General features: G+C 41.2%; 1 protein-coding gene across 3 annotated transcripts in view; it reads right to left on the reverse strand.

Annotated features, from left to right (window-relative positions):
* spag9a (sperm associated antigen 9a) overlaps window positions 1-12646 on the reverse strand; it is a 180369-nt gene that overhangs the window by 23314 nt on the left and 144409 nt on the right. Inside the window, exons 19-27 of one of the 3 annotated variants that reach the window (XM_060901600.1) lie at window positions 12406-12633; window positions 9989-10181; window positions 6494-6616; window positions 6245-6325; window positions 6044-6111; window positions 5811-5959; window positions 3176-3347; window positions 768-881; window positions 557-592 (exon numbers count right to left, since the gene is read on the reverse strand). In XM_060901600.1, coding sequence (XP_060757583.1) covers window positions 557-592; window positions 768-881; window positions 3176-3347; window positions 5811-5959; window positions 6044-6111; window positions 6245-6325; window positions 6494-6616; window positions 9989-10181; window positions 12406-12633 — 1164 coding nt within the window. Of the gene's footprint in view, window positions 1-556; window positions 593-767; window positions 882-3175; window positions 3348-5810; window positions 5960-6043; window positions 6112-6244; window positions 6326-6493; window positions 6617-9988; window positions 10182-12399; window positions 12634-12646 lie in introns of all 3 variants that reach the window. The other 2 variants (XM_060901599.1, XM_060901601.1) reach the window with 2 other exon arrangements.

Raw genomic sequence — 12646 nt, forward strand, 5'->3', positions numbered from 1 at the left:
ATCTTCTACACAAGCAAAATACGACAACTTTAAAGGACTGAATGGCCTACAGGGAGCTCTATTTATCTGAATGGGCCGCCCAAAAATTATCTGAAGCACCTGCATAAACCGAGGCTGAATACAGAAAAAAACAGATAACTTTACCAGCATAATTACTGACAATTCATTTGACTTTAAGGTGCTGACTCTAAATACAGCCCAAAGTGAATAAAGTAAATGAGAAACGTGTGTGTGAGAGAGAGACCCTTATTCATCAATGTTGCAATTGTGTGTGCGTCAAATCAGGTCGTAATCCGAGTGAATACGAATTCCACCAGTGGTTTCCTTATTCATCAATTTCATCTTTGCACTTCAGTCTGCACTCTTCTTCTCTATGCAACTTTGACACCATAAGGGCCAATGAAAGAAAACCAGAGGAAAAAAAGAGACAATCAGAAAATTACCTAAAGATAAAGAAGTTGACTAATATGCAGAGGTAAGCACAAACTAGTGTGTAGCAGTGATTAGGGGTCTTATCACAGCCAGTTGCTAAGCATGTGGCACTTTTCCCACTCACCCCTCAGCCCGAGAACTCCATGCTGCAGACCCACAGCTATTGACAGAAGAACCCAGAGGAGAATCAAAAGGGCAGAGGAGAAGACAGGAGAAGTGTGAAGCTAGATGAGATTGAACCCTACTTCCAATCTGGCTTTACTCCTTTTGTACATATACTAACAGCCCTGTTCCTCTGAAATCCTGCACCTGTTTAAACATATTTGCAAACTCACATTCTGATAGAGGGATGGAGATGATGACGCCATTTCCTGTCCCGACCCAGAGCCGCTTACAAGACACCATGAGAGCTGTGATTCTCACAAAAGAGAAGCCCAGTTTACCTGTCCCTGTTAAAGCAGGAGAGAAACAGTGAGTCAAATACCACACACAAAGCTCAGAATTCAAAATAACCATTTTAAAGATATGGGACTGATGAAACTGCAAACTATCTTCACTTCATGCAGTTGATTTTATATATATATATATATATATATATATATATATATATATATATATCAGTAGCGGCTGGCTTTTGTGAAAGTGAGGGAGGAAGGAATGCTTGGTTGAAGGTCACGGGCCCCAATGCGACCGCACCTGCTGGACCGGCTATAGTTACACGCACGGGTTGAGTTGATAATAGTTGAAAAACCTATCATTTTAACGGGGTGTGTACACTTTTTATAGCTGCTGTACACATTACTTTCAGGTGTTCAACACATCTTTCTCTTTCAAAATTCTCTCAAAATCTTCCGTATTTAATGAAGCAAACCTGGCGGCCATGTTTGTAGCTCAGCCCATGGAAGGGTTTTGCAAGCAAAACATTCACCACGTCCTCTGTTTCCATTACTTTATTCGTAGAATATCTATAACATAGTCAATCCACTTCCACCTCGCCGTTCTCACTCTGACTGCCAGTCACCGGATCTAGAAGTTAAGTTTGATAAGATAACCCCTCCCCCCAGGCAGCTAAGGCCTCTACTTATTGGTTCATTGCGCAACGAGGGCTGCAGCCTATTGGTTGATATTTTGTAGCACTTGTCAGATCTCTTAGCTAGTCCCACCCTCTTAGAGGAGGATTTTCCTCCTCTCTCTCATTGAAGTCTATGTTAACCACGAGCCGCCAGTGCCGGAGACTGTTTGAATCGGAGTGAATGGGAGCCGAAGGGAGGAAGATCCTCCGTGCAGTAATTTCTAATAGCGAGCGATAGGGGGTGCTAATGTAATTTCACCCAGAGAAACGAATATAATGTACATGTCGTATTTGGCAGTAAAATAGTAATATTCAAGGACAGCAATTCATTAAATTGGTCAAGACAATTTCAACTTTTTATTCTTAGAATTTTTAAGGAGGATCTTCCTCCCTCTCCTCACTGGAGAAGCCACCTGTGATATATATATATATATATATATATATTAGTGCTGTCAAAAATGTCGCGTTATTAACGCGTTAACTTGACTCAATTTTAACGGCGATAATTTTTTTATCGCGAGATTAACGCTCTGTGACATGATGTAGGTTTTTCATAAGCTTTTGAAACTGCCAGGAACTTGGAACAGAGACTCTGCTTAGAAAACCGATAGCAGCTAGACTGTAATGCCACGCCCCGCACAGCCAGAGTCCTCTGCCCCCCCCAAGAACCAGCGCGGGCAGGGCGCGCTAGTAGAGATGGGATTTATGGCTCTTTGATGGGATCCGCATCTTTGTGATCCGTTCTTTGAAAAGAGCCGTTCAAAAGACTGGCTCATTTGGCTCTTTTTAAATATTTATTCAGTTTTAAGAAGACAGCGTCTAAAGAAGCCAGATCCCTCTGAACTGTAAACTCAATGCTATCCCAGAAATCCTTCCTGTAATATGCAAATTTGGCCGCCTCTGATTGGACAGCGCGACGCATCAACAGGCAGAAAGTGTAAAAGTACAAAATGTGTTAAGTGAGCTGAAACAGTAAAGATCAGATTCAATGCAATATTTATCAACGAACAAAAACTTAATATAATAGTGTACTTTATATTATAATCAAGCATGTCAAGCCTACCGTCACTGTGTAACCTATCTCTCTGATTAGAGTTGTAGACTAACTCAAACAGTAGATCATTTCACTCATGGTTCTCTTGCCAGCCCCACACCGGTGCTCGGCTTAGGTTTCACTTTGCAGTGGCTGTGTCAAGACGTGTTATGCTTTGCAATAAATAAAAAAAAAACATTGGTACAAAGCAAGCCCATTCACTTTTTTATGCTGATAAGAGAATTATAATGGTTTTTTATGTGACAAAAATGTGCGATTAAATTGCGATTAATCGCGAGTTAACTATGACTGTCGCGACATTAATCGCGATTAAATATTTTAATCGCTTGACAGCACTAATATATATATATATATATATATATATATATATATATATATATATATATATATATATATATAAAACAATCAATATATTGCAATTTAGACGATATTTTGTAAATGTGTGATGAAACTTTTCAGGTGAACATATAAGGAGCAGGCCTTAACACTTTCCCTAAATGCTGTAGTTTAAACAATACAGCATAAGATCCATGAGTTTCTCTTCCCATAGTTCTTTAAATGCCTTAAATAAAGCTAAAGCTAGAATTTAAGGTAAGTTTCTGATTCCTCTTCCTCACCCAGCATCTTGCTGACATAAGGCTCAATGTCCACATCCTGGAGATGCTGAAAAGTGTGTGCGTGGAATAGACGCAGGGTAGAGTCCAGCCGGATGGAGACCCAGATCCCATCACCTACCCAGGCCAGTTGACGCACCTGACTCTCCTTCCGCGGATGAGCGTCAAATGACTTCTACACACACACACACACACACACACACACACACACAAAAGTCTATAATTGTATTAACTGTATACTGCCACTAACAGAACAAATATTATCAGTACTGCTACACTATGGGGGATCAGGACACGTCATCCAATGCCATTTTGTCCAACAGTTGAGACATTTCGCCCAAAGCCTTTTTCACATGCCCTATCAATTATTTCATACGTGCAACAAGATCGCGATATAAACAAACCATAATTCATTTAAGGGAGTGCATTAAGCTCTATCAAAAACACACAGGCAAACAATCCAAAACAGCAAGCAATGTCATAAACGTGAAACTAGCAAAAATCCAGGCAAGGCACAAACAGGCTAAATCAGGCAAAGATAAAAACAGAAACTAAGAACAGGAAACAGGATCGAAAACCCAGGGAATCTACACAGGAGAATAAGGCTCGGTAATGTGCACTGACGTGGTGTAATACCTCGCACTGAAAGTGCATTTTGTCCAAGGCCTTTTTCATATGCACTATCAATTATTTTATATTTCAGGTGTTTGTTTGTTCGCAAAAAAAGAAGGAATTCTCAATGGAATTTGACCGAAGCAAAACACATTTTTGCAAAATGAAAACGAAACCGGAAATGATGGGAATCAGCGAGTGTCAACTTCAGATGCGTTCGGCTGGGGCCGCTTGTGGGGAGAGATCGTGTTTATTAGACCAAATTAAATAGAAAATCTATACTTGCACTTGCCAGATATCCTTGGCAAGTGTGAGACATGAGATATGATATCCAGATATGACAAAACATGCGTTTTCTCAGTCTTTATATAGGCACGCTGATGCCTCTTGATCATGTGCAGGTGAGCCTCATTAACAACATGCGTGCGAGAGTCCGCTCGGCACGTGCGCAGTCCGGAGTGCACCTTAGCGGACTCTCGCACATGCGCTGTTAATGAGCCTCATCTCCACATGATCAAGAGGCATCAGCGTGCCTATATAAAGACTGAGAAAACACACGTTTTGTCATATCTGGATATCATATCTCATGTCTCACACTTGCCAAGGATATCTGGCAAGTGCAAGTATAGATTTTCTACGTAATTTGGTCTAATAAAGACGATCTCTCCCCACAAGCGGCCCCAGCCGAACGCGTCCGAAGTTGACACTCGCTGATTCCCATCATTTCCGGTTTCGTTTTCATTTTGCAAAAATGTGTTTTGCTTCGGTCAAATTCCATTGAGAATTCCTTCTTTTTTTCGAACAAACAAACACCTGAAATATAAAATAATTGATAGTGCATATGAACAAGGCCTTGGACAAAATGTCTTAACTATTGGACGAAATGACCTGTATCCCACTATGGGTTTGAATCACAAAAACCATAAAATTGTTGAAAATTAAAAAAAAAAAAAGTGTTATGTTATTCTCATCGAACCAATTTCAACTACGTAAGATCACTTTTTTGTGATGCACGTTGTCGAAATTGAGATTTGATTCTCATCTCATCTCATTATCTGTAGCCGCTTTATCCTGTTCTACAGGGTCGCAGGCAAGCTGGAGCCTATCCCAGCTGACTACAGGCGAAAGGCGGGGTACACCCTGGACAAGTCGCCAGGTCATCACAGGGCTGACACATAGACACAGACAACCATTCACACTCACATTCACACCTACGGTCAATTTAGAGTCACCAGTTAACCTAACCTGCATGTCTTTGGACTGTGGGGGAAACCGGAGCACCCGGAGGAAACCCACGCGGACACGGGGAGAACATTGCAAACTCCGCACAGAAAGGCCCTCACCGGCCACGGGGCTCGAACCCGGACCTTCTTGCTGTGAGGCGACAGCGCTAACCACTACACCACCGTGCCGCCGAGATTTAATTACAAAAGTATTTATTTCAACCCATGTCAGGAAACGAGATTTCCTGGCAAGGGATAAGTAGACTTACAGTACATTCGGCAACTCAAATTGTAACATATTATGTTCTTATACATTCAAATATGGTTCTGATACATAACTAGAAAAAAAATCTTCAAATTATTAAATTTATGTGAGAGTTGGAATAAACTAATTATAGTACTAGAAGTCTTATATCCTGCTTCCAGAATAAAATGCTTCATGGAGGGATGTAATTAAGTCTAAACTGTGCCATTTAGAGCTACAAATTTGTCAGCATTGAATTTTTAAAGGAGTGTCACTGGATCTATCGCTTTCTTTTAACACACCCGGTCACTGATGCACACCTTATGGACCAATTCCCAACAACTCTTACAGGTGCCATTTCAACAGTCTTCTATAACTTATTTTTTAGCAAATATTAAGCTTACTATAACCATGAAACTCGCTGCTCTATCAGAAATGGAGCACTTGAATAATAATAGAACCATATGTTCTATATATTGCACAAAATTATAAATGTATCTGCTCTTCTGGTTTAGAGCTGCTACATAGTATGTGGACAGTAAGGGAAATGAGTACAAACCTCAATCTTCATAGCTCTGGGATGGACGATATAGATCTTGTTCCTGTAGCCACACCACACTTTATCGTGCACTACTGACATACAGCGGATAGAGTGGTGCGGCCGGCCCAGGTCCAACAGATGGTAGTTGGTTAAATCCCACTGGCTATCTATACGATAGTAAAAAAGAACTTTTTTTTTCCACAACTGCAAAAAGCAGACAGGATTACACTAACTGATGTATAGGATCTTACCTAGGCCTCTGTGGAAGATGGCTAGTGTACCATCGGCTAGAGCTACAAGCACTCGTCCTTTAACGTGGCTGTGGAAAGAAAAATGGAAATTAAAAATCGGGCAGCTACAGCGTATGCCTACCTTACTGGTGTACTTTCATAGCATGAATTAAATGTGATATTCGTCTGATTCAATTATATCATCCATTTTGCTTCACTTACACAATATTAAGAATGGAGTCCTTTAGCTTTACTGCATGGAGGCACTTTCTCCATCGGGCCACAGATGAGTGCACATACAGGCTAGAGGAAAGAAAAAAAAAAGCAACATAGCACATATTTAAATATCAGCAGCCTAGAAATATTTGCATACAGCTGAGCCAGAATGAATCGTCAAACTGAAAGATGAAAAGGATGTTAAAGAAAGTGCACATGTGTGTGTGTCTGTGTGTGTGGGAGAGAGACACTCACCAGCCATTCTGAGCTCCCAGCCACATGGTAGGCAGGGTGCTGCTCATCCTCTGGATCTCTTCCCTGACTTGATCCTGCTCACTGCTTGGAGAAGCTGCTCCATCTCTCTCTTGATCCGACTCCCTGGCACACACATCACAGACAAAATTAACTACTGCTTTACTTTCTTCATCAGCAGCTCAACCAGGTCAGTTTTCTATTTACAAATGTCCACATATTACTATGGATGATGCAATTAAAAAATTCAACACAGCTGTAAGTCTCTGTGGTAAATAACAAGACATGAACTTGAAAGTCAATACTGTACTCAAGTCACTGAATACAATGGCTGTTCAGAATGGCTTTTAATTTGCATTCAGGAGACTGAAAGAGCTCTTGAAATCCTACATAGTACACAGCATAGGTTCATGCAGACTTATTTAGGGGGATACAATATTTTCTCTTAATGAAGGTACTGTATCAACATAGGCTTAGCTAGCGAGCCGTGTTTTACACGACCAGTTCTCAAAAAGAACGGCCATAAATCCCCAAACACAGCCTATAAATTTTATACTAACCTATGCTAACCAAAATGTTGTGAGATTTTGTTGTTTTTTGAAGTAATTTTGTGCATTTCTGTGGACATTTTTGTCGACGGTCAGCGGTTTGCCGGGGCATACCCGGCGCGCGCGCTTTTCATATATGGAAGTTAAAGTGCATACCACGGGTAAATTCAGGAGCAAGAGCAACGCAATTCTCCTATTTCATATTAAACTTTGGTCAAATATCTGTCACATTTTGCATTTTGTGCAATTTTTTTACCTTGCGCAATACCAGAAAAATTCAGTTGAAATCAAGCCATTTGAGGCGAACTGGTCCGCCTCTGAAAAAACTTGGCATTTGGATTTCCCGGCAAACATTGATTTTCGTGACGTCACGTGTGGGACGCCTCCCTCTGAATCCTACGTCAGCGCTGGTTTGTTTATGAGAAAATGACCTGGTGGTTTTCTGCAAATTTCTTCAACGTTATCACGTAATTATTAAAATGGTTAACAGATGTATCGTAGGAGGGTGTAGCAACACCAGTCTTGATGGGATTAGTACTCATCGTTTCCCACATTGCGCTCAGGTGACAATTCCACATTTCAATGCAAAATCACTAGCTGCTAAACTTGGTCTACACAGGCTGTGGACTGAAACCGTGCAAGCTCACGCAGCCTGCTGGCGCTTCCGCACGTGACGTCACGAATCTGGCTCCAAACTCCCTTGGGATTTTTCCAGACGCATTTTGTTATTTTATTTTTTTCTGCTGTAGACAGATGGCCTTGTGCAAAATTACCCTTCTGGATGAGTGTGTAAAGGGACATTCTTTCATAAAAAAAAAACCGAATTTGGTCCAGGATATGCACTTTAAATCGAGAAAATCAAATTTACAGCCAAAAATGTAGTATTCTTATTGGTCAGACTTCGAAACAAGGCTTGAATGGAACCAAAATACTGCGAGTTTTGAGAGCTTCTCCGGCGAAGCTCGGTGTCAGTAAACCTGCAGAGAGAGCTCTGACTACAAACATGGACACCTACAATCCACCTACAATCCCCAAGGTTCACAGCGCCTGCTGTCTCCCGATTACTGAGTACAGCTGACATGCATTCTCCTAATCACCGCTCTCCCTACTTAAGCCACTCTCGCACACCACTTCAGTGCGAAGTATTGTTCTGCTCTGTCAGTCCATACCAAGCCTTGTTATTTCTGACTGTCTCTTGATTTCTGACTCTTTGCACTCCCTTTCACGTTTTCGCCCTTTTGTCTTCTCTCTTCTACGTTGTTTGCCGATCGCCTGACCCTCGCTAGTTTACCGACCACGATTCCCGTCTCTCGTTTTGTCTTTGTTGACACGAAGGCTTCCCGCCTTCATCTGCACATACATCCGTAAGTGCCTGCATTCTGACACTTGGCAGGTTTAGAATGAGTAGGTCATGTATTTAGATAAATATCTTTGAGTTTCTCATACAAGCCTGATAAACATATTGACAGAAACTTTATACTTTTACACTTTCCTCTGTGCCCACTGCCAAATAATATTATAGTTTTTAAATGACCTAAATTAGATGAAACATCAAACTTGTCACCTTCCTCAGTCACACCGGACTCAGCGCACTGAGAGCCCACTTCTGCATTCAGAAAAGACTGTTCCCATGGTAACCGCATGATAATCACTTTCACTCTTTAACTATTAACTACAGGAAAACTTTCTTTCATTTGTAACTTAATTTCACTTATTTTTAACTCCTGTTTATTCCACATGATTCCTAACATTTTGTGATGTAACATTTGCATTATGTATATTTTGTAAAATCAAAACTTGTTAAAGGTATCTATTTTCAGTTGCATACATTTCATAATATTAATCAAAGTTGGCTGAATCTTATTTGTTATCTTTGTTGTCCATCCATCCATTATCTGTAGCCGCTCATCCTGTCCTACAGGGTCGCAGGCAAGCTGGAGCCTATCCCAGCTGACTACGGGCGAAAGGCGGGGTACACCCTGGACAAGTCGCCAGGTCATCACAGGACTGACACATAGACACAGACAACCATTCACACCTACGGTCAATTTAGATCCACCAATTAGCCTAACCTGCATGCCTTTGGGGGAAACCGGAGCACCCGGAGGTAACCCACGCGGACAACATGCAAACTCCACACAGAAAGGCCCTCGCGGGCCGCTGGGCTGGAACTCAGGACCTTCTTGCTGTGAGGCGACAGTGCTAACCACTACACCACCGTGCCGCCCTAGCTTTATTGTATATAGTAAAAATGTATTCTCTGTAATAGGACTTGATTGCAGCAATCTGTATTTTGTTTTTTGTCCTAAGTGCACTAGAAATTATAATTTAAGGTTTCTGCTTATATTGCAGGAATCTGTAGAAGATTTCATTGATAATTACAGTGATTTGTAAAGGTCTGGTTAACGAATAAGAAACTAAATTTAAACTTTATAACATTTTATTAAGTTAGTAAATAAAATTTGTGTTAAATGCCTAATAAAATGTAATTCACACTTAAAATTAATGCTTTCTTTCATTTCTTTTAAAGGCTCAACTGCAGCTCCAGAAGTCACCAGATTGCACCAGAAAAGATTTAATTTTCAAAATTTGCCCCCTCTCACTTTCAGAAAAACACGCCCAACCTTCCCAATCCTGGCTAAGCCCCTGTGTATCAGAAACCTTGTTGAAGCAGAGTGTCATATACGTATTGTTCGAAAGGGGTTTAGTTTGGGGAACCAGTTATTTTGGAGACACTCTGTTTGATTGAAGGTAGCTCTATGGACAGTGAAGTAGTCTAGGAAAAAAGTGATAAACCTCTATGGTGCAATCCACTCGCTACAAACTGGATCTGTATTCAGACCAGAAGTGAAATGAATGCCATGAATGCAGAGAGATATTTATATATACAGACTGTGTCAAGCACAGAATGGAAGATTGATAGCAAACCTTTCATTGTCTCTGTACTCACCTCACATTGTCTGTGGCTGTAGTGCTCTCAGTGGACTGTGCTCCCAGTGGATCTGTGAATACGTGTTCAGTGTAAATGCCAGGCTGACTGGTCTCTGTACCTGGTGCCTCCTCCTCTTCCTCAGTAGCCTCAGTGGCTTCCTCTGCTGTGGGAACGCCATCTTCGTTGGGACTAGGTTCCCTAGACAATTCCACTGTACACAGTGTAGCTTTAGTGTACCATTTATCATTGACCATGAACACAAAAATTACACCAAGCATCAAATTACTAAAGAGAACTAAGCAAGAGGCTCTGCCTTCAGTTTAAAGCTATACTGCCTTTCACATTTCTCAAATTTAGACCATAAAAAGAATTTCCCCTGACACCCAATTATTTTTTTTAGTGGACCGAAAGCTACTGAATTCGAATCATAGACTTCCGATTTTATTACTTTTTTTCCCTAAAAGAACAATTAATTGAGTCCCGTGGCCCTAAATTCTCTGCCATTTTTTCCTTGCCTCACGTCAAAATACTATGTCATACATCACGTGGTGGGGTTTCCCCATTTGCGCAACGCATTGTGGGATACAAATTTGAAACAGGAGAGAACAATGGCGGACGTGAGTGCGCGCATGAAACGTAGAAGACTGTAACGGAAAGCGAGAAGAAAAGCCATTATGTTGCGAAGGAAAGGAAACACGGGACCATACTAATAAATATCAGCGGTCAGCGAGCACCTCGGTGTGATCAGCTGTTCGTTTAGCGACTGAATGATGTAACTGTCAGTGCACGGTCAAAGGTAAACCTGTAGATGGCAGTAATGCAACACTGGATGCCAGCTACTGTAAAACCCAAAAGGTGAAGATGATGATGATGATGATGATGATGACGACAGCTCAGGTAAGAGTGTGCATGCATGCACGGACTTCCTCTGTCTGCTTGACTGTGCGAAGCGAGCAATTTCATGCACATTATTTGCTCGGGAATCCCCTCAAATTAAAGAACTTCCCAGCCACAGAATGGCCTGTTTTCTTAAAAAGATATTACAGAAATAAACATGTATCACAATGGCCAAATTTCACCGATTTTATGAAATCGAAAGGCCGTCTCGCTTTAACGGAACCTAAGAAAGAGTTTTACAAATGTCATGAACATATGCTTTTTTTCAGGATTTACATTGAATTTCTGTGCTAATACATGTACATAATTCCGAACATATTCTGTTTTATAATGACCTTGGCTAAAATTGTAGATTGTAGTTCTCTGTGATCTTCTTTCAACTCTGTTATTATCGCATACAATATGATTGATTCAATTCATAATCTAGATTCGAATCTTATTCCTGCCTAGATTTTAGATTTTTGTTGTTTGGTATTGGAACTGATGATGATGATGATGAACTTGCAAAGGAAATAAATAAATAAATGCTTATTCACACATTTTTGTGCTGTCATAATCACTTATGAATACACCAGTCCTGATTATCTGAAGTTACTTTTTTTTAAATTTCAATATATTTATTTCTGTGTTAAGGGCTTACTCTAAGTAACGACAACTATGTGGCTGGATCTTAAAGGAACAGTCCACCGTACTTCCATAATGAAATATGCTCTTATCTGAATTGAGACGAGCTGCTCCGTACCTCTCCGAGCTTTGCGCAACCTCCCAGTCAGTCAGACGCAGTCAGACGCGCTGTCACTCCTGTTAGCAATGTAGCTAGGCTCAGTATGGCCAATGGTATTTTTTGGGGCTGTAGTTAGATGCTACCAAACTCTTCCACGTTTTTCCTGTTTACATAGGTTTATATGACCAGTGATATGAAACAAGTTCAGTTACACAAATTGAAACGTAGTGATTTTCTATGCTATGGAAAGTCCGCACTATAATGACAGGCGTACTAACACCTTCTGCGCTTCGGCAGCGCATTGATATCTGAGCTCCGTATCAATGCGCTGTCGAAGCGCGCAGAAGGTGTTAGTACGCCTGTCATTATAGTGCGGACTTTCCATAGCATAGAAAATCGCTACGTTTCAATTTGTGTAACTGAACTTGTTTCATATCACTGGTCATATAAACCTATGTAAACAGGAAAAACGTGGAAGAGTTTGGTCGCATCTAACTACAGCCCCAAAAAATACCATTGGCCATACTGAGCCTAGCTACATTGCTAACAGGAGTGACAGCGCGTCTGACTGCGTCTGACTGACTGGGAGGTCGCGCAAAGCTCGGAGAGGTACGGAGCAGCTCGTCTCAATTCAGATAAGAGCATATTTCACTATGGAAGTACGGTGGACTGTTCCTTTAAGTTTTCATTATCATTATAATTATCACCTTTACGACATGGTATAATTTTCCTTTCTCTGAGCTCAACCTGCTTGAGCTCCCATCCAATTAAACCCTTGTTCATCCCGATTATTATGACTAGTTCTTACCTCTACCTTTTACAGGACTGAGCTCTGCCAGAAGCTCATTGGTTCCTGAGCTGCCTGTCTGAACACCAGACCCCGCTCCTTCTGCTGTACAACCAACTGCTGAGATGCCACTCAGTGCTCCCTCACTCCCATGTGAGCTGTTACTGGCCAAACTGCCTGTCAATGAACCTTCAAGCCTCGCTTCTGAGTCCTGAGGCACTTCTTCTCCAGCAGGGTAGTCTGTCTCCAAGACACCTAAGGCATAAAT

Source organism: Neoarius graeffei, chromosome 20 (assembly GCF_027579695.1).
Source record: "Neoarius graeffei isolate fNeoGra1 chromosome 20, fNeoGra1.pri, whole genome shotgun sequence".
Classification (NCBI taxonomy): Eukaryota; Metazoa; Chordata; class Actinopteri; order Siluriformes; family Ariidae; genus Neoarius; species Neoarius graeffei.